At 42.9% G+C, this 23,064-nt stretch overlaps 1 protein-coding gene across 1 annotated transcript in view; it reads right to left on the reverse strand.

Annotated features, from left to right (window-relative positions):
- Nucleotides 1-694: 694 nt before the first annotated feature.
- Nucleotides 695-23,064, reverse strand: part of snd1 (staphylococcal nuclease and tudor domain containing 1) — a 159,209-nt gene continuing 136,839 nt past the window's right edge. The window contains exons 20-24 of the mRNA XM_041030143.1: nt 22,248-22,317; nt 19,760-19,873; nt 15,636-15,839; nt 3,582-3,626; nt 695-1,711 (exon numbers count right to left, since the gene is read on the reverse strand). Of these exons, the coding sequence (XP_040886077.1) occupies nt 1,646-1,711; nt 3,582-3,626; nt 15,636-15,839; nt 19,760-19,873; nt 22,248-22,317 (499 nt within the window). The 3' untranslated portion in view covers nt 695-1,645. The remainder of the gene's footprint in view (nt 1,712-3,581; nt 3,627-15,635; nt 15,840-19,759; nt 19,874-22,247; nt 22,318-23,064) is intronic.

Here is a 23,064-nt window from a genome sequence, read left to right on the forward strand (position 1 = left end):
TATGCCCCAGAACACCAATCAAAGCTTGTGCTGCAGTATTTTTAAATCTGTGCCGGCTGAACAAATATGGAAAAAAGAAATCACAGGGAGGATCCTGCTGAACTTTATATGTAAAGCAGCATTTAGCAGTCCCATTTAAGTAATGTTACACTACATCATCACTAAAGCATTAAGCTCACTTAAACATATGTTGGGTATCCACCCCCACAATTCCTATTTTAACTCATCTAACTTAACTAAAATGATCTAAACCATGTATAGTTCAGCTGAGGATTATTTCTTTGCATGTTTAAATAAGCATAGGAAACAGAGAGCTTTGGCAAGAAAATTTGCATGTTGATATCTGCAGTTCACAGTTTTGACTTCTTACTCCATAATTAAGTCTGTGTCTCCTTTAAACTTCAAGCTTGGGTGAAGAAGAGATTCATGTTTTATTTTGTTTCTAGGCATTGACTTCACGTAAACCCACTTTAGACGTGCACTCTTCAAAACAACTACCTGAAAAAAAAAAAAAAATCAACTAATGTAAATTCAGATGTTGCCCTTCTGCAGGACTTGTGTAAACTAGCATCCTCTAATAAATGAAAATATATTGTTTGGTAAAAATGTGAGCAGAACTGCTGCAAACCCATGATCTGTTTTAGCAGAATTAGAGGTAAAGGTTAAGCTAGTTAAAAAAATAGAAAAAAAGATGTTTAGTTTGCTTATTTTTATTCAGCAGATTTTTAACAGAATGCAAAGGTCCATTAAGTGGAAATAAATTCAAATACTGTTTCTGCTGTGGTATACAGAGACAGAAAGAGAGACTGCCAGAGACAGGATCATAACCATTATTAGTATGTAAACTTTACAGGAGATAGATGATGAAATGCCACATGATGGATATTCGTATTGTCCATATTTACTGGTCATAAAAGTGTGAGTGAATAAACGACAAGACACTCCCCACAAAAACATCCGCAAATGTCATATCGCACAGATATAGATTGAAGACAAAAATAAACATATCCTTTTTTTTGTCTGTGTGGCTCCACCTACAGTATTTTTTCTAAAATAAATCCATTTACACTTTTCAACATATCCTCACATTTACATGAAATTAATTAGGGATGCGTTTGTTTGTTTGCAAATACTCACCCCTGATTACCCTTTCCTGTACAGAGGAAAGCAGGGGTAGGGCTTAGAACATCAGAAAGCAGGGACCATGAATGGCTGAAACACGTACTTAAGTATTAATTATCATAATTATCATTCACACTGGAAGTCTGCTGAAAGGGTGACATGGCAAATAACACAGATTGGCAATAGTGCAGGCTGCTCGAGCTGGCAGTGGCCCATCGGGAAACTAAAGTATGAGTGGAGGGTGATTCTCGCATGATTGATTTTTGTTCTTTTAGCACTGCTAGCTAGCATTTTCTGTTTGGAGCTACAGGGGCTAGCTGGAAATAAACGGTACGCACAGAAGAGAAGTCAGGAATGGAGGGATGAAATCTCAAATAAAAATAGGAAGAGTGAGTCAATGCTTGTCGTTTAGTTTTGTGTAATTTATTTACTTTGCCTTCTGTCAAATGCGTCACTCGCCGTCCACGTTGGTCTTTGGAATGGTGTTGATTGGATGGTCGGTTTTATTTTTTCCTCTTTCCTTTTAACGGCTGTAACCAAACTCATCAGCATCGTCTGCACGGAAGTCTCCGTAACGCCAAATGTTGAGCTAATGGGAAGACAGAGACAGATTTTATTGACCATAATGAAACAAATGACCATAAAATGCTGTAACGTTTCCAAATGCTTTGAATGGGACTTCAATAATTTCTCTAGCACATTACATGTTAAATGATCAAGAGCAAAAGGAGAACGGAGACAAAAAAAAACACAATGAAATGTTGAGAAAGAGATCACTGCATTCGCAGGCCAATGCAAAAGGATGCATCATCATCATCATCATCATCACTGTTTAATCTGACTCTTTGTGCTTCCCCATCCAAACTGGAAGCCCACAGTGTCTAAAATACCACCCAGTCTATTACTTCTCCTGTTTCATTACATTCATGCTCCTGCAAAGCCTCATAAACCCTCACATGCATTTCCCAACTAAATGTCGCCTTTATCACAATGCGACTGGCAAAGTGTGTGTATGTGTGTGTGGTTTGGAGCAGCATCCAGTATGGGTTATTTAAATGTGATATAAATTGTGCATTCTGAGGGGTGTGTGTATGTGTGTGTGTGTGGGATGTTTCTTTTCTGGCTCTCAGAGGCATGAGCGCTCAGCTGTTAATGCTGTGATTCATAGCTAATTAGCGACTGTGCTAATTAGCACTACTTATTAGGATGAATGAATGAATGAACGTATTGCCATTTCCCATCTCTCACTCCACTGCCTTTTTTCTCCTCCTCCCTAACACCCTGAAAACATGGTAGTAACTCTGATTGTGATTAGAGACAGTTCCACCTCTGACTGGCTCATTGTCTTAGTATGCCGTATAACCGCCGGGTAACTAAAACCGTGCCGGGGGGGCAGCTTCTTAGCGGATTTTGAGGCATCATGCTTGACATTTACATGAGTAAAAACAAAATAGGATCCAAGCGTCTGTGCAGGCTCCTGAGGGTTCTTGTGAAAGGCACCTCGGATTTGTACAAACACTTTGCTGTCAGTGTCTAAAAATAAAATCCAAAAGGGATCCAGCCTTTCTAACTCGGCTCCAACATTTTGAACTCACTTATTTCTTTATAATATTTCTTAAATACAAAATTGTAATTTTAACAAAGGCTAAATTAGCTGGGAACTGTAGTTTTTTTGTACTTAAAGAGAAGTAAATCGCAGTTTGCTTCATCCTTTGCACAGAGGAATAAGCTCTGTCGGGTTTAGGCTACACAGACATTACTGATTAGTGGGATAAATGTATTGTTTTTTTTCCCAGGAAACGGTTTCCAATAAGAAGAATATCAAATATCTGCAAAATTTAAGCACATGCTTTTGCATGATGAAGATTAAATAAATTCTGAATGACATTCGTTATTAAGTCCTTTCATGTACTTGGTTTCCTGTGTACCTCTTCGTTCTTTTGCTGCCAGTTTCACACTGACCGACCAGGCGGTTTACTGGGCTCTGATTAAGTCGTTTCCACTGGACAGTTTTGTGTCAACGCTCTGTGAGTTGACTCAGCCCGTGTCATCTGTCCTGAGATGGCACGGGCTGCTGCCTCCTTTTTATTCTGCTTTTTTATTCTCTTCCTCTCCTTCTATCCCCACTACACAATTTTTGCACACATCCCCACCCCCATTTTCACAGTATGGACCTGCACAGACTGTGGGCAGCAATCCATATGGGACAATAGTGACTGCCAATGTAATGTGTTGCATCTTGAGAGAGAAGGAGGCAGAACAGAGAGACGACACTTTCTGTCTGGTAGTTGGTGTAGAAAAGTAATTAGTGTTGTAATGTATTCTTGTTTTGGCAACATTAGATTTCTCACAGAGAGGCAGACTAACCACAATTATTATTAGGAGGAGGAGGCGACAGAGAAGTTGATGAAGAGACAGAGAAAGACAATAAGATGGTTGGCAGGGATGGAGTGACTTACCCTGGCACTCTTGGCAGATTCTTGACTGTTCAGGTACTCCGTCACCTAAGGCAGAGAGAGAACAGTCATTAGCATATCACATCACTGTCACACGCAGGATTTTAAAGGATTAAGGTGAATCAGTGCATTCTTTTAACCTGCTCTGCCCCTGGAGACATTTCTTTTGCCTGCCTACAAGAAAATTCACAAGTTTTTTGCGCAAAGTTCACTTTTTTTTTTTTTCTTTCTCTGAAGGGCACTGGCTCACTCCCAGCAACACCGGATGCAAGGGACACAGTGTTCTCTGAAGATCAACAGGATCAAGATAACACACATAGACGCAGAGCAGTTATGTCACCACAGGGACTATGGAACGCACAAACACGGGAAGGAAGCATGTGGAGCGCCGAACACCACATTGCAACTCACTGTCTGGGGTCATTGATTTATCCACTGTGTGCAGGGCATCGCTTTGCGCTTCATGCTACGACTCACACTAACAACGCAGCTCCAGATTAGAAGCTCTCATACCCCCTTGTGGCTGCTCGCCTCAGGCTAACACCTCACTGCTTTGTAGCAGCAAATCATAATTAAGTGCACTTGCAGGACGTCTTAAGAAAGCTCAAAGGGGATGAGCCCAAGTTCTACCTGTGTTCCCTGTAGAAAATCAGAGCTCCATTCTACAGTATGGTGGTGGGACAGGGTGACACTGAGACAGAGTAAACAGGAAGTTTGTCAGAGTTTTCCTACAGAAAATACTATTTCTGATATTTGTTTATGCTATACTTTATTTAAGCAACACTGTAACTTTCAAAAGAATAATAATACGTTATAGAGAATAAAACACACCCTCCTTCAATTCAGTGTCAGAAATGAATGAAATATGCTTCTCACAATTTCCCAAAGTTCACGCTGACATCTACATATTTTTTTCCTGCTGACAGTTTAAAACCTAAAGAACAATCAATCTTAATCTTCAGACTTTCGGGTAGATACTGAGAAATAGCAGACATCACAGCAACAGTTTGGTAACTTTATGACTCTTGTGCTACTGGTACGCAACATTTTAGCATTTACCTGTAACACAGAATTATCCTGTAACTGCCTCCAACTTTTTTATTCTTACTCTTGAACATGTTATTCTGACCTCAGACAAACCTGTCACATGTATACAAATGAACAAATTCAGCTTTTTTTTTTTTTTTTTTGCTCGATGCAGAGAACTGGACATACTGAGAGTACAGAGAGGATATAAAAGAGTTGGAGGAGGAGAGAAGAGGAAGCCTATGTGCAGTGTTGAGCATATTGACTGTTTCTGCTAGAACAGCCATTTAGCCTCATTGAATGAACCAGTGATGAGTCATAGGGCAGAGGGTGGTGGGGGGGTGCAGAGGGAGAGAGAGATAGTGGAGAGAGAGGCGGCGTTTGGTCAGATGGGTTCAGTGTAAGTGGACGTGTGTGGACCTTGGAAAGCTCAGGCGGCAGACCCTCTGAGCGGAGCTGTCCTCCACCATTACAATGTCACAGTGGATACAGAGCTATCAAGCCCTACTCAAGGCCTACACACACACACACACACACAAAGACACACACCTCACCCCCACCGTGTTTGACCCTGGCCACTCACGTTCTGTCTGTGAATGGTGGAAGTATAACCCTGTAAGTAAGACGTGTTTGACAGATACTTGTGAGTTTAAATTTAAATTTACTGGATTCTGAACAGAAGGCAGAATTAACATGACAGTAAAAAGAAAACTACTTTAAAGAAATAAAATAAAGAAAACACAAGTCACAAAAGTAAAAAAAAAGTCATTGTGTTCTTTAAATGGATTCAATTGTGCGCCGCATTTTGTAGCTTATTATAGTAGCAGATGAGCTGGCTTTCACACTCAGATGCGCGCGCGCACACACACTCACACACAGACCAGAACAAGGATGCCAGATGTTAAAACTGTCGAGTGTGGATTGGGCTCTAGAGTTTAATTGCTTAGCTAGCTCGTGCACATAGGTTGATTTGATAGCTACGCTGCACATGGCAACGCCAAGATAACAGACCTGCAGCTGGATCGTACAAGCCACTATGTCTAAGCGAGTGCACCTGTGTGTGTGTGGCTGGGGGAAAGTGCAGTGGCTGCACAAGTCATCCATCAAAGCCAACTAAAGGAGAGATTTTTTGGAAGGCACTGGGATATGGCATCTTGGTCCCATCAGGCAGATGTCATCCAGCCAACGATATTTCACGGACACAAAAGGCCAGTGATGCCATTTGGGCTCAGGAGGGGGGCTACCAGTGCCCGTAGCAGTTTTAGCTGTCTATTCCTAGTGCTGCACTTGGAAAGCTAGAGGGGGAGGCCAAAACGATGCGCAAGAGAGTTTCCTATTTGCCAGAGTGGATTTGGCAATATTCAAACACAAAAGAGAAAAATTACATTTGCGAGAAAAATGGCAAACTAGGAAAAGCTCAACTTTAAAGGAAATATATTCTGCCTACACTTTTTCCAAACTCTACACGGCTGAGCGTCTGCATGCACACGCAGAGTATCTGTGAAAGATGTAAAGTCAAGAGCACTACAGCACAATATGCACAGATGATGGCTGCCATATTGGAACTATCACGGTGAGCCTCTTTGTACTGCGGTCGGTAGGGTGCCTTTCCTGGCTCGCCCTCATCTTTCACTGTTCTACTCACTTCAGCTCCGTGTAACACAACAGCCAATCAGTGTGAAGCTGAACACCGACAATGACTGCCTTCGGATTCTGAACAGCTCCACGTATCCTGTCCCGGATCCTTCTTTCACGGCTTTTCTATCGGCTCCAGTAGGGAAGCATAATGGCTCATTTACAACACAAACAGAGGCAAAACTCATCTGGAGATGACTCTAAGTGGCAAAGGAAAGGAATGTTTCACGTCGTTGGAAACAAGTGTGCCGATAAATACAGGGGGAGGAAGCTAAGGGGGGGGGGGGGGGGGGGGGGGGGGGGTGTGACACAGAATTATCAGGGAAAAGAAAGAAGCAAAGAGGCCAATGAGGAGAAGCTTAAAGCTGTTTAGGCGTTCCAGGTGCGAAGAAGTGAGGAGGAGAATATGACCGAACAAAAATGTTGATAATGAACGAGGTGACAAGGAAAAGAAAATTCAATGTTTGGAGTTACGGGGTGGCAGAAGGCAGCGGGTGACAGCGTGCTTGTCTGGATGACCCTACAGAGCTGCCATATGCCAGACAGATGCCATGTTTGGTAAGCAGTGGCCATGGACGCTGGCAGTAGCAGAGAATATGCTGTTTGGCTAAGGAGGATGGTGTGTGTCTGTGTGTGTGTGTGTGTGTGTGTGGGAGTGTCCCCATGAATGTGTGTGATTAATTCTTAGCATCCAGTTAACTCTGCTCAGAGTCTGAAACATGCATCAAAACTACCACCAGAAATTTATCACAGCATTCTGAGACAAGAAAACAGCTATCTGATGCTTATTTTACATTATTTACAACCACTGTCTAAGTCATGGAGGTAACTTTCTATCAGAAGACTTGGTGGGAGACTGATGTCTAAGTGTGATGCTTTTCGTAGGATGAACGACAGGTGGTGTGGGTCTGGTGTTTTGGCACTGGTCTGTGTGTCTGCCTGGCTGTGAATCTGTCTGCCTGAGAGCGAGAGAGAGACCGCGTATTCCCCTATGCTGGCCGGCATGCCATGCCCAGGTGGTGTTCTGGTAAGCATGGTGTGAAAGTGATGGATCTAAGCGAGAGCTAACATTGCAGCTTTCTGACAGGTTGTGCGCGTCTGGTGCGTAGGTGAGCTGCCACTTTTTTTGATTTCACAGCACGCGAAAAACGCTAAGTGAAACCAGATTTTGGATGGAGCGCATTAAAAAAAGCAAGTGACTAATCAAAGTTTCCGCGCTGGGTGTGCTCTCTCGGTTCTCGCTGCTGAGACGGGATGTCAGGCGACGTAAAAACCACTCAAGTGGAAAGGGAACAATGAGGCTTGTCCTCCACGCATGTTGAGCTTTTCTCATTAACAGCAATGACAATCAGACACACAGCCTCCCAGACGAGAACAGTCAAACTCCAACCAAAAACAAACTACCACTATCTCCCTTGTGTTCGTCTTTCTTTGTTGTTGCATTGCTCTTGTTTTTCCACGCTGCTCTCTCAATCCTCATTACACCTTGTTTCATTCTCCCTCCACCTGCCATCCCCGCCTCTTTTGACGTTACCTAAAGCAGAAAACTCTGCACAAGACAGGCTGTCTTCGAAACAAAAAGCCTTTTATGTCTGTAACTCACACCATTTCAGATTGAGTGTACTTGGCTGAGCTGTTGATTTAGTCCTAAGAGACATCTCTAATTCAACATACCACTGCATGAATAGTGCATGGCAAGCCCAGAGGAGGCCAGGGTTTTGTCTCTTCAAGCTTATGTACAAGTGGTTGGACGTTTGTCACATATCCACCATGGCTAACCAGGGACAGAGTCCTGGAAAGCTTCTGTGTGTCTGAGGGAATGACTGTGTTGAACTGGCTCAATTAATGGATGGTGAAAAAAAGACTGACATTACATGTACATTAAGCTATTTTTTTTATTTTTAATAAAAAAAAGATCCAATAATTTATCTGAATTAAAAAAAAAAAAAAAAAATCGAGTGAAAATTTTATATGAAAAGTTCAAAAATCCAGGTGAAAATTAACAATTTCTTGTGTTGAATTACTTGAAATCATATATAATCAGCATCTGATTTGCATGAGCTAACAGTCCGCATGTGAAAAAAGTTCAAATCAGCTTATTCAGATATGGTTCTTGTAAATCTGATCATTTCCCTGTGACAGTTGTAATTAAATTAAAACTACGAGACTTTCATGTGTGTCACTGTCCTTATCTGAGGTAAACTGGGATTGCGCCCTGTTGCATGCAGATTCCCCCAGCATGGCTGTCGTTGGAGATCAGGCGCTTTGGCGGGAACATGGCATGACAAGCCCACCGGCGTGTGTTCATAGAGTTAAGGAGGACGTACACATGTAAAACATGTGCACGCACACACAACAAATGCAAGGACTAATAACGGATACACATAAAACATTCTCCAGTGCTCTCCCAGGGGCACTGGAAAGAAAACAGGTCTTACGTAAACACTAATGTATTGTAGAAATACATCTCACACACACACACACACTTACTTTTATAAAGGCTGTGTAAAGAGTTTACTGCTCTTTTTCTCCAATATCTATTCTCCCTCTCTCACGAGGTCATACAACTCAAAATAATCTACGTTTGAACTCCCCTGCTGTCTGTCTGTCCTCCTTGCAGCCCCAGGGTTTTTGGGAGGGAGGATATAGTATGGGGACTGTGTGTGTGTGTGCATCTGCAGAAGATGGAATTGCGTTTGGGAAGTGGCGCGTGTCAGCTAGGACATGTCAAAAGGGCCCTCAGAGCGGTGGCAGCAGGGGAGGCAACTGCCTGTGTACGAGTGTGTGTCTGTGTGTGTGCAGTCAATAACAGGGGAGCACAAAATGTCCATTAAAAGGTCCCATCTCTAACTCTACTTGTAAATTAGGTATTGAGCCATTGGCGAGGAGCGGCCATGCTGTCACACATCCACAACGCTTTTTTTTTTTCTTATTTTTTTTAGGATGAGGTGGGGGTTTTGATGGGTTGTGAGGGCCGCTGAGGTTGAACGGGGAGGGCAGAGACCTGAGAGTCAGTAGTCAATTGGTGGTCTGGATACGGCTAAATGCCATTTATAGATGACACGGTGAAGAATTTTTGGGCTAGGATGGAGGCGATGGAAACCTGATCCACCGTGGCAGGATCCATGGGGTGCTTACTGGCTTTACTCAGAGACCCCACCCCCACTATTTTCGTTTTGTTTTGTCTTTTTTTAATTCATTGTTGTAATTTCTGTCCTCTGTTACTGTCTATCAGGTGTTGTATTTGGGCAATGTTTTGTTTTTCCCCTTTTCTACATTTCAAATAAAGAGTTAAAAGGGAATGCATTAGAGCTCATGAGGGACCCCCACACATGTACTGTGTTCTTCCTCTCTGCCTGGGGACAGCCCACGAGCGTCAACAGCCGTGCTACTACATGAAACATTGTTTGCCCACGAGGCCTCATTCTGCTGGTGAACCTACTGTATAGACACGCCAACGTTCCCATGAGACGCATCATCAGTGTCCAAGCCAATGCCTTAACAGTACGGTGGCAGAGGACTGCATCACATGAGCCACCTTGCGATAGCGTATGTGTAACAAACAGCACAGTTGTGCCTGGATAAATGGAACAGCCCATCCCTGGAGGCATCCTGTGTACATGTGAGCCTCCTCCCTGATTTCCTGTATGGATTCCCCACATGCAGCTGTAGGTGTGCCGTCACCTCATCTTCATCTACAGTCCCAACCCCCATTAACACAATCACTGTGCAACGCAGCTGCCGCACTATTAACGACACTGGAGACTAACTGCAAACTGTTTGAAAACTACATTACCCATGTGGCAGTTATTGTGAAAGACACAGATAAAAAAAAAACAAAACAAAGTATTTTAGCCATCATTAAAAGCCTGCCCCTCCTGGCTGCCCAAAACTACTTTACAGTCCTCCACTCTACATTAATACATGAAAAGCACAGCCTCAGCGTGAACACACCAACAACACAGAGAGAGACAATAAAGGAAGAAATAAAACTACATTTCTCTAGGGGCTGGTGGGTAATTAAAGATTCCAGGACTCTCATCTGTAGCTTTCACTCTCAGGGAGCCACCTTACAGCTGTTTTCCCCAAAGTCGCATACACACACACAGACATAACTGTCTTCACAGACTTTGTGTCTAAGGTGTGTGAACACTGTTTCCCTATTGCAATCCTTTCAGTGAGGAACATATTAGAAGCTAGGCCCCAGTCGATACACCAATCGCAGTTGGTGATTGATAATAATTGTGCTGGCGAGGGAATGACAGACACTTCCGTGTTTGTAATTGACTTGTAATTAGAAAATGGGGAGATTATAAGCTTGTAACGCTAATGAACTTTGGGGGCTAGCACCGACGTCAGTGAGTGGAGGTGACTGGGTGAGGCGGTTAGCACCCGGTGGCCTGCCAGAGTTTGAATCAGTCATGTTGTTGGCAGCTGCTGACAGAAAACAGTGGTGAAAAGCAGCAGAGCACAAAAGATTGTGCCTCTAACTACACAGCCATCTTCCAATTGAGCTGTCAAGACAGACTCATTTCAGCGACACGCGCAAAACAAAAATATCAGATCTGGGTGTGAGTTTCTGTCTGTTGGTCAAAAATAGCTGCTGCGGGCGTTTACTACTTGTGTACCCAATCAGGTAGAAAGGAGAAAAAAAATATATTTGTGAATCTAGTTATCTGTTGAGCCCGCTACACCTTTTTCACTTTCTCTCTGAAATACTACCCGACAGAAACACAGTTCTACTGCACACCATCACTTAAAATCAAATAAGAGAGGCATTACTGTCAGCCCAGTGTGGGTTCACAGGGCAGAATCGGCTGATGCAAGTTACAAATAATTGCAGGTAACAGCATTTAAATCACAGCTCATTATGAGGCCAACACTGGCTCTGATCTGAGCGCCTCTCCACTTTAATTCCTGGGGATTATTGTTCATCATGACATCGCACTGAAAGACTAAATGCAAATTAGAAAATGCAAGCCAAACAGGCTGCCTCCCCATCACCGTCTAAATGTAGGGCTCAAGCTCATTTTGGACAACGTGAATAGCAAAGGTTAAGAAAGAGAACACAGGGAGGGAGGGGGAGGTGTATGAGTGAGTGAATCTGAGTGAAGAAAAAAGTAATAATGACAAGTCTGGCAAAGCGAGGGAGAAATGGAAGAGTGAGAGGAATGGAGAGCACAGGAGGGAGTAAACAAAAAAGGAGTGAAGAATGAAGAGGAGAGCACTGGAGAGAAAAGAGGCGATCGGAGGGAGAGGAGGAAAAATTGAGTGATGCTAAGAAACTGGTATAGAGAGGCAGAAAATATGGAAGAAACCAGACCCTGAACAATGAGCGGAGAGAGACGTTAAGAGGGATGAAGGACAAGAAAGAAGTGTGTTAGTGAGTGTCTGTGTGCCAATGTGGCAAGTTGCCATTCTAGCAGTGGATAGTTGATGGTGCCAGGACAATTTAAGGATGGCTTAGTACATCTACTGTGCCCGAGGTGGAGAAGGCATGAAGTCAGCGTGCTAGTCTCAGGTCAGAGCGAGAGAGAAGAACTCTAAATGTGGTGTTAAAGAAGATGTGATTTGTGCAGAGAGAAGAACCCAGCAGGAAGTTTGGAAAACATCCATCACTTTTTTTTTTTGCCAAAGTTTACCACTACTGTTGAGCTTCGCCAACAGCTCATTTATGACACTAACGTGATGATGACATGTACAATTTGCAGACGGTTTCGCCTGAGAGGCGACAGTGTGCAGCCTAACTGCGCCTGAGGGAACGGTAAAATAAAACGCACACCTACATATGCTCAGACACGTTTCTGTGTTACAAGTTGATTTCCACAGAAACAGAAAGGTTCTCAAGCTCTGTATGTATTGTCTGTACAACAGACAGACAAACAAAGATGAGTAAATGTGACGCAGTAAGAAACTAGAGACGTATGAGAGAGAAAATACGGTAGAGAACAGGAAAAAAAAGTCCCAGGCTAGAACTGAAACAACACAACATAGTTACAAGCCCACAATGCCTGAAATTCTGTAGCTAGTATATATAATGTAAATTACATAACGTCCCTCCTTCTCTTAGAAGTAATGATAATCGCTCACTGACGATAATCTAAATATCAAAGCCTCATAAACAGCACATGCAGAAGGACGACACATGACGTGCCAGATGTCTGACAGATTAAACTTTATACTATGACATTAAATCTGTTTGTCAGTGTACAGTATGTGCGTGCACCCTAAGCACGTGTAATGGATATAAACAATATGTACTGTACACTCAGCTGTCAGTTTATTAGGAACACCTAGCTAAAACGACTGCAGTCTAATACAACAATCCTGTAATAAATCCTCCTTCGTGAAGGTTATAATGTTCAGTTAGCTCAGTGGAACTATTTCTAATGTTAATCTGTATTTTTGGGTCATTTCCATACTACAGGATGAACTGTCAGTTGTTCTTTGATCCCATACTTTACTGTCCATCAACACCTCTAGGTCACTGTCAGTCTCCCCTCACTAAGTACAGTATATCAATCATAATTTGTCCTTCTGTTTGTCCACCCACCTCTCACCTCCCCTGCTTCCTGCCTTCCTTTTAATGCCCCACTTCCCTTCAGTCAGATACCAGCAGCTGGCAAACGATCATCTTTTCGCCTACACTTTCACAATGACTGTTTATCCTTTGCCATGATATTGTTGTATAGCTGCAACAATAGATACACACTCCATATGGTGTGCATGGTGGCCATCTACGAGTGAAGGGTTTAAGGCTGAAATGCGCTTGAAAAAATAAATAAATAAATAAAACCCCAAATGGATGAATATCCCTCTCCGCTCTCCTTCCTGGGACAATGCCATTCTCAAAGACTGGTGTTAACCTTCAGTGCACTTATGACTGACTATTGATAGTCGGTGAAGTGCCAGTGAACATTACAGCCCATCTGTTACGCAATGCTTAGCACTACAGATTACAATGACCATGTTCCAATCCCCCGGAATGGATAATGAATAAAGAATAGAGCCAAAATGGAACAGATAGGAAGGACAAAAGTCACTTTTACAAGGAGGCTGATAGACTGGATGAGTGAAAAGAGAGAAAGGAGAAGAGAAAGAGCTCAGGGTGCGCTGGCTTGGATACTACACCATCAAAAGCTCAAGGGGAATCTTCTATAAGATGAGAAGAATTGGGGGCATAGATCCAGAGGTCAACAAAAGGTTGTAACTTAGAGCATTTTTGGCTCTATCGCCCCTGCAAGAAAATATTTTCTGATGTCGCACTGGCAGCAGCTGCAGTGCCGCTCATAAATATTTGAGCCAGAAATGCACCTGGCAAACAAATGATTCTAGGGGTGTGAGGGTGGAAGCCTGGTTGTGATTGGTCAGTGTGTCCAGTCCTAGAATATGCATGCAGCACGCTCTCAGATGCACCTTGAATGACAGGTGCACAGAGAGGGCTGGCAAAGAGACTGACAGGGCTGGTGTAAACTTTATGGATTTTTCTGACAGCCCGGCAGCCCACCAGTGGGGTGGCCCACTGGAATGTGGAGTAATCCCGATGACCATAGCGTTACATTTAAGTTCAGCAAGATTTATCACCCTTAATGAAGCCATAAGAGGATCCATTAAAACATCACTATTATAATTCACATATGAGCCGGATATAATGGATATAACACTGTTGCATCCCTCAGCTCTGATAACAAACTTCTAACTATGCAATTTATCCACTGTAAACAACAGAAGTACAGTCTATCAAATAAGTCCACACACTGTGTATAAGAAGCACATTTACTCCATTTAGAGGTTTGAAAAGCGGCTTAATAACACTTCTTTTTAAGTATGAGGGAATCTCACCGATGGCTTTGAGCTTGGAAACAGCCTTGATGGGTGGAATCAACACGAAAATGCTGTAGAAGTTACTTTAACACACTCTTGTAAGCACATTGGCAACACCACTGCTTGTTAAGCTTTCTCCTGATCAAAAATATTCGTCTGTAGCCGGCGAGGAAGAGGCACATTCTGGAGACACAGCTGTTGAATACTAATGAGAAACCATTTGATCCAACAAAACCCAAATCCGTGCAGTCTATAAGCCTATTAGTTGTATAGCTGGGAGGTTTTAATCACTGTCCTTTGTCTATAGGGTCCATTACCCGGAGACTGCATTATGGTCCCTGGCTACTCTTTAGAGGTCAGAGGTCAAAACACTCACACAGTGATGCACAGTGCTTTATTGACAGGAAGTGCTTTTATCAGTGCCATACAACAATGAGTTAGTAACCACATCTCCATGTGTGAGTGAATGAAATGTGTGAAAGAATGTGCTTCCAATTTATATAAATATACATTTTGATATGTTTATAAATAATTACACTGTGGTGGACATATTTCTCCATTCCCTGTGCGTCTCAATTTCTAAATAAACAGCAGAGTGACTAATATTGGGGATGTGCGGAAGCAGTAATTGCAGCAGGAATAAATATCCTCCATTTTTCTTTATCTTTCATGTACAGCGTGGCTTTGAGTCTGAGGCAAATTAGCATAATGAGAGGAAAGTAAATGAGCAACGCTTCACGGTTTGACAAAATGGCCGCCATCTGAGGCAAATTATAGCATTGTATAAATGTATATTGCGGAGCTGTGGATTGACAAGTGAGGGGAGGCATTATGTCTCTTGTGCCACAGTGTTCACATTACAAACCCTGCAGGCATTTAGTGCAATACAAGTTTTCATGTATCAAAAAAAATCTATACCTGACAAACTGAGATTCGAACGGGTGGGTAGACGCATGCTAGCATGGAGATGTGGTAATTATTGGACTTTCAGAAAGCCATAGGCGGCATATGGACTGTTTAACATCAAATAATACACAAGGGGCCCATTTGCAAATAAGAATGCTAAACACACTTATCCTGTGAGCCTAAAGTTAAATAGCACCTGCTCACACTTGGTCAACTGACTTATGTCACCGTCTCTGCAGCAGTGGTACAAATATTGATCCACGCTGTGCATTTCGACAACACTGCGAGCCACTGAAGAACAAGCAAGAAGAAGGTAGTGAAAAACAAATTATATTTTGAAAGACGGATTCTCTGACGGCATGTACACAAACAACAGTCAGAGCAGGGCCGGGAAATCAATCTAAAATTTACCGACATTGACAGCACGAGTGTCTAAGTGTCCTGTTCAATGAATCGGACCTTTCACAGGCAGACCCTCACCTTTAATGCACCTGAAAGAATAACAACAATTCACACGCCCTTCTAAATACAAATCACTCTCATTGAGCACTTGCTGTCGTGCTGTCATGCCAAACAGAACGCCTCAACATCAACCTAGAACTCAGTTTTAGGCTGAACTAAAGACCTGACATTGCTTTATCTGAATGTGCTTTTCTTTTTACTCACCATCTTCTGCAGGTGCTTTTCCTTGCGGACGTCCACCATGACCAAGCCCTCTTTGACCAGACCAAGGCCCACGTCTTCCTTGGTGTCCCCAAACTGTATCGTGACGTGTGGGCAGGTGGCACCCGAATACTCCACGTTCAACAGGCACTGGCTGTTCTGGATGTCCCGCACCACGCAGTCCACCACGTCCGCACGGGCGTCCTCCTGAAGAGATAGGGATTGATAAGGAATAGGATTAGGAAGAAAGAGGAGGTGAGAGAAGGAGAGGAAACGGAGCAGTAATAGATGGTGTGATTGAAGACCGAAAACAAGGGTGAGGAGATAATGGAGGAGAAGGAGAAGGGGGAAGGGAAGGAAAGCGAGAGGAAGAAAGGTGAAAGGGATAATTAGTATGTTATCACTGATGACTCCTAAAGAGATAGGCATACACACACACACACACACAGACATGCAGTGCAGAGGCTGATATAAACACCCTACATATTCATGAACCTAATTATGATCGAATTTCTGTTGGGGAGCGGGAGAAACTTTAAAAAGCGGGGGTAAGAAACCTGTCAACGTCCTTGGTAATACGGCCAGTAAAAACACAATCATACATATCATTCACCAATCAATAACAATTACATGATCGCTCACACAGCAATCTGTCAGTCGTGTAGCACTGCAATTACCTACTCAACCAGTTCAAGTGATTTTAGTTTGGCTGAACTATCTAGCAGTCTGACTCTCACCTGGCCTCCTCCTCCTCCTCCTCACCCTGTCCCTGTCTTCTCTTTTCTTCTCACTCGTCAGATAGTTACCTCACCTTCTCTTATTCCTAACCTTCTTGAATGTGAAAGGCCAGCATTTGATTGAACACGTGGTGGAGAAGGAGGTGGAACAGCTGCAATGCGAGCCCGACCTCACATTCTCCAGCAGTCAGGGTGAAAAAAAAAAACCAAAAACGAAAAACAAGGGAGCCGCATCTTCAAAGGCAGGAAGACACTTAAAAACAAAAATCGGTCCCTGGCCATTATCCATCCCTCCACTTCCCTTCTTTCTCGCCCTGGTCTTGTCTCCATGGCAACCCCCTTCGAGCTAGCCGCCCTTGGGTATGTGCATGTCTGGTGTATGTGTGTGTGTGAGCATGTGTGGGCAGGGAAGCTTGTTCAAGGCACAGAAACGAAGGGCCTTTTTTGTCCCCGCTCTCCCGCTGGTCAGCTTGTCACAGGCGCTGCAGGGGAGCTCAGGGCACGAGAGAGAGAGAGAGAGAGCGAGGCAGAGGAAGAGTTAGTGTGTGACAGAGAGAGAGATGGCGGACGCAGGAGGAGAGAGAGAAAAACACAAGGAGAGAGTATTACAGAACAAGAAGGCGTCGACACTAGTGAGGGGGTAATACAAAATTAATAAGAGCCTTCGAGTGACCCTCTTTTGTCGACCATGTGTGCAGAACAAACCCGCTTAAAACACTTTGACGCATTAACAGGCTAAAATATTTCAACTTTACTCACTCTGAATCACTATAATTGGATGTAGAGCCCAACTATTGAGCCAATTTGATTGTTCAGTCTCAGTATTAATACTTTATAATACCTTCATTGAAGAATATAAAAAAGGTTTTAAAGGTTTTTCTACAAAACCTCTCAAATGCATCAGTGTTTAACTTTGCCTTGACACAAAACACCTTTTTAAGAACTTTGTACTTTGTGTAAAGAAAATGCTGGATAAAAAATTTATCATCAAATTCATCACTATTATTAATTCATTAATTCATCATCAAAGGATATGTAAAGACAACAAATCTGACCGAGCATTCACTGCTGACTTTCAACACTTTAGGGAGGGAGTGAGGCACATTTTGGCTGGTAGAGAAAATGTAAGAAGAGTTAAAATACATCAATAAGTTTCAATTAAAAAAAAGGAAGGTGGCAGAATATTATAAGTAATGCAAATGAGTAAAAATAAAAAGATTTGTAACCTCGAGCAACCTTTTAATTGGAGTCATTGTTTCTTTCTTTCTTTCTTTCTTTATTTATCTGTCTACAAACCAGTAGCATTAGGGAGTGGCTATTGTGTGGTGGAACTTTTTATATGTGGCATTTTTTAGAATTTATTCTGTTGTTGTAAAGTACTTTCCTTAATTAGCTGACGAGGCAGAATAAAGAAGTGGCAGGGTGTCGTGAGTGCAGGCAGTTCGCAACATCCGTAAAAAACACCGGATTAATTAGTGCTAGAAACGTGGTAGCATTTGTTGCTTTGATAGATGTAACTGCTACAGTGAGATGGCGTGGAAATAACATGTGCTGTGTAGCTCCTACTTTGTCAGTTTACAAGTACACATTTCAGGTAAGAGTGTTTTTCCTAGAAAACAGCCGAGCGGGGAGAACACACTGCGATACCTGCTGTTTTTTGAAGATATTGTCACTTTATGGAACATTTTATAAAACTGCGCTGCAGAAAGCAGCAGAATGATCTCGTCCTACTGGCAGAATTTAGGTGTTGAGAAAGGAAAGATTTGAAGATTGACTATGGAGCCGTATAACTCGCGAAGACAGACTTTTTGTGCAGGGCATCGGGTGGCAGGTTGAGCGACAAAGGCAACAACCTTTCCTATGTGCAGCAGCGAAGGCGCAGTGCAAGTGGGGCGCCGTGCTGTCAGCGTGAGTGACACAGTAAAAAGCTTCAGACAAAGCAGACGGCAAACACATGAAAGGAAAACCAAGAGAAAATGGAAAGAAAAGGAAAGGGGTTAGACAGATGCAGAGTGACAGAGAAAGAGTGAGGAGGAGAGGTGTAAGGTGCGTGTCAGCTTGCAACATGTGGTAAAGCTTTGTGTGTGTGTCCAGGGGCTGCAAAGTGTAGGTGATGCCTGTGTCCCCCGGGCTGGACCAACAGATGGGCCACTTCATCCTTCAGGAGACTCTGACTCATGAGACAGGTGACAGCATGCACGCAGGCACTACTAGCTCACGCACACACACACACACTCATGTCTGCACAAACAGCTTCCACTGAGCCACTGAGCTGAGTGAGCGAAGCTTTGATACATATGTAGACTAAGACGCCAGTGGGTCCAAATTCACTACACTAATGAGGGTAGACTAAATATTATAAAACCTCCCAGTGTAACACAAAAGAGTTCAACAGCCCCACAAACTACAACTTCTAACATGACCAAGTTGAATCAATACCTCTCTAAAACGACTGAACATTAAGGGCCTCTTGTATTAGACTGCACCAGTTTTAGTAAGATTTACCTAATAAACTTGCTAAACAATCCAAAAATAAAAAGAAAAAAAAATTGTCACGATTGCAGTTAATTCATTCTAGCAACACGTGACATTGGAAACACACAAGTTGGAACAAAAATACCGTTTAAACAAACACGCTCTTGGATGCACGCACACAACCAATTAAAGACAGGGCTTAGCACTGCACCGATCAGGAACACGCCAAAAGAAAACATGTTTGTATCTGCACTAACTATTCTGGATGCAGCCGGCTCAGGGTGCTACCAATGAGCTGACCTCCTGACACACTCAAAACTCAGTCAGTCACACACGCGGAGACAAACACACACCGGGGGTTGAGTAAACAGAGTTGGATGTAAACAAGAAGATTAGGGCTGCAGAAAAAAACAGTGACTGCTGCTCGGCTATCAGATGGACATTTCTGCAGAAATACAAACGCATTAGGCACCTGGATGGTGTGTATCTATCTCCAGAATGTATGGGAGCCTTGGTTGCTGAAGAAATATAGTATAAGTTATCAAACTGTCCATAAAACATGAATATCTCTCTGCTACTTTGTCAATTGTTCTCTAATTTTTTTGCAACCAGGTAAATCAATGGCTTGGTGTTTGTCATTGCTCTGTCAGCTTTGCACTACATGCATTATGTATGAGCACAATTTTCACTAACACTTGCTTGGAATGAAAACTCGACCCCGTCTGTCAGTTGCAGACTTATCACCTCGTGCAATAAGTGAAACTCAAACAGTTTTTATGTCTTGCCAGGAAAGTCAACTTTCAAAAGCTGGCACAAAATGAGACTGAAGAAGTTGATATCTCAGAGTTAATTTTGCAGCTTTCAGCTGCGACTCATATCTCTGCTCTGTGTGCGCGTGCTCGTCCGGGCACTTACGTCCTGTGGGACCTGGATGAAGGCGAAGGCATACTCGGTGGCCTGTGCTGGCAGGTTCCTGGTGCTGAAGGCAGGGGGCATGGCAGCCAGACGGGTGGACGACACAACTTCTCTCTGAGGGAGGATGAAGGAAGGACAGAAATCAGACCCAATATAGAACATTTTTCAACACAGTCTGCAGGATGTTGACCGATGCAATCAAACGTAGAAACACAGAAACAGTAGTTTTTTAAATACTCTGTAAAGTTAGTAAAGTCTGGGTTTGTGGTTTTAAAATATTTACTCTTTGGGAAATGATTTGCTTTATGAGTTTGAGGTTTTGGGACTGTGACATGAAGCTCAACCACAATTGGAGTGTTTGTAAGTGATGACTGGCATCCATCTCTTGCTACGACGCTAAAAGAAGTCAAGTGAGATGTAAGGGAGAAGTGTCTGGCTTGTTCAATAAAGATACAGATACATAAAATAGAAAAATGTAACAAGGTTGCCGAGAGCTTGTGATGAAAGTTTACTTTCTGAATTTTTGACATTACAGAGTGCATCTCGTAAATCAAACCCTTCAGTAAGTGAAGGACACTCTCAAACAAAACTCAGCACAGTCTCAGGCTGTAATTCATCCTGTTCGCTGTAATTTGTTTCTACATTTCCTTGATTCTGAATCAATTCTGCGATCCATATGTCACTTTAACGATGATAGTTTACAACTGTGAAAGAAGGACAGATGCCATTTTGTAGCTTAAGGGCTGCATGCTTGTATATGTCACCTTACCAATCATCTCACAGCTGTTTCTACAGCAGTACTGAAGCCCCTTTCACTAAGCTCCATCTGCTCTCTAGCTCAGCTACAAGCTAAGAGTAAAGAAAAAGTAAAGACAACAATAGATGTCGGGCTGATAGTTACCAGCTGCTTGTCAGATTAGAAAACACACCAAAATGAGTGAGATGTAAAAGAGGCAATGCAACTTGCCAGTGTTGTTACTCTATATTTGAATTTAATGACGATTGAAGGCTTCCAGTGCTACACATCCATTTTAGGAAAATGGATAACAACATACATTTATAAACTACCATTTTCTAAAAAGTACTTAAGAAAGACAATAACCCCATTTTCACTGTGGAATGTGTGTGTGTGTTCATGCTTATAAGCTTACAAGTATTTTCCTCTTTAGCGCTGATTGCAAGTTCAGTGTTCTAGTTTAGCTTGGTTCCCAAATTTAAACTGAATGCACATCACCATAATGGGAATCACACATGTACATGCGACATTTCAATGATGAGAAGCACTGAAGCATTTAAGTAAAGACATCCACACAGGTATAAGCCAACCTGAGTAATTATCAATCACTGATCACCATAGGCTACATACAGGGAGAGCACACTGGGGGAAAGTCAGACACATATAGCCGTTAGAAGTGGGTACTTAATTTAATGACCTCCATATCTTAGGTTAATGTGTTCATTGGACTGTACAGTCTAGACTGAGAATACCTTCCAAATTTATTATAGATTAGAAGGTTAATTTATCGACGCCATATTAGATTTTGACAGCACTGTAAATGTGGGCCTTAAAAATGAAAGACAAAAGTGCTCTGCTGTATTTGCTTGCAATCACATAATAATTCAGGTACTGAGCTGTGTCTGAGACAGGTGGCAATATTACCAACTAACAGCTCATGACAGCAGCATGAAATCACGGCCAGAATGACTCAACCAAAAATGACGCAAAGCTACAGAGAATGAGGTAGGTATCGGCTCAGTTTTTTTTTTGTGTGAGCCAGGTCGGCCTCGGAGAATCACACTTTGCGCAACATGCCAGGACACATCGCGTCTGCCAGCCAAACCCCGAGCTGTTCCCCACTCTGAGGTCAGTCACACACTGTGCCGCTCCACTGCATCATGGGAAATCTCCCGCAGGCCAGGGGTTGGCTGCATGAGCCACTTGGTGATGCAAGCATGTGTATGCACGTGGGCAGAAACACAGACAATAACGCACTCACAAGGATTCAGATGGAGTGCCTTCGTCATCACAGAGTTAAAAAAAAAAACAAGAGAGACCCAGATAGAGGGAGAGTTCGGCTTTTATCATTGTTATGAAGAGGAATAAAAATGATACACTCAGTTGCACTCTTTGCTTCAGTCATGAACAATAAAAGGAAAACAAACAAGCCTGCATCGTATTTGTCCTAAAAACTCCCGCTGAAAGGACACATAAAGCCTGTTAGGCTGCTTTGAACACGGAAATAAGCAAACAACTGGTGTCTGAATAGATGCAAGAAATAGAAAAGAAATCCCTTTTCAGATACCAGATTGCCTCGGGCCGTGGGTTTGGCAAACACAAAACTTTACTAATGGCTGAGCTGCATCATTAAAAAACAATGCTACTGTTTTTTAATGATGACAGTGCAACATTGAGACACAGCTTCCCCGAACGCCAACGCTTTGTCACACGTGCGCGCACAGTCAAATCTGAGGTCGCAGAGTTACTTACATTTCCATAGTCAATGTAGAAGACATGAACCTTTGCCGGTGACTCAACTTTCTCCACTCTGGCTCTGTACCTGCAGCAGCAAAAGAATAATTGACAGAGAGAGAGAAAGACGGGGCGAAGGGGGAGGGAGGGGGGAGAGAGGGAGAGAGAGAGAGAGAGAGAGAGAGAGAGAGAAGAGAACAGAGGGAAAGAGAGTTGAAGACAGAGGGCACAAGAGGAAAAGGAGATGAGTAAATGATTCCGTGCTTATTTCCCTGGGGAGTAGGTGTTGGAGGATCTGTCTGTTGTGATCGGGGGAGAGAAGCAGGCGAGAATGAGCAAGCCGTGGGAGTGAGGGGGACAGAGGGGATCTATCAGGACATGGCAGGGCTGTGAAAATTGCACAGAGGCCTCTTTGCAATAAAGAACAGAAATTTAAACCTATTTTTGCCTTGTAGCAAATAACTTTAGTGCATTAGTGCTAATCGCAAAACCAGGCAGCTCCAGTTTGTAAGGTTTGATTTTTTAGCACATTTGGCAAGCAGAATCTGAATGACAATAAACTTGATATTTCAGGGACATATAGATTATTGATGAATTAAAGGAAAACCAACATAAAGTGTCTGAGTAAGAGCCAAATCATTCTTATGAATTCATATAGAAGCTACAGAAGAGCATGCTTTTATCAGTTAAAGTCGATTCAGTTCAGGAAGTGTCTCTTCATCTGACTCTCAACTCCGACAAACAAATGAGAGCGAGAAATACAAATTGGCTGCGAACCAAGGACGGCGGGTGAAGGCCAAATAATTAGGCCCACATGGGCAAACGGGGAGATGAG

The sequence above is a fragment of the Toxotes jaculatrix genome, chromosome 22, assembly GCF_017976425.1.
Source record: "Toxotes jaculatrix isolate fToxJac2 chromosome 22, fToxJac2.pri, whole genome shotgun sequence".
Taxonomy (NCBI): domain Eukaryota; kingdom Metazoa; phylum Chordata; class Actinopteri; family Toxotidae; genus Toxotes; species Toxotes jaculatrix.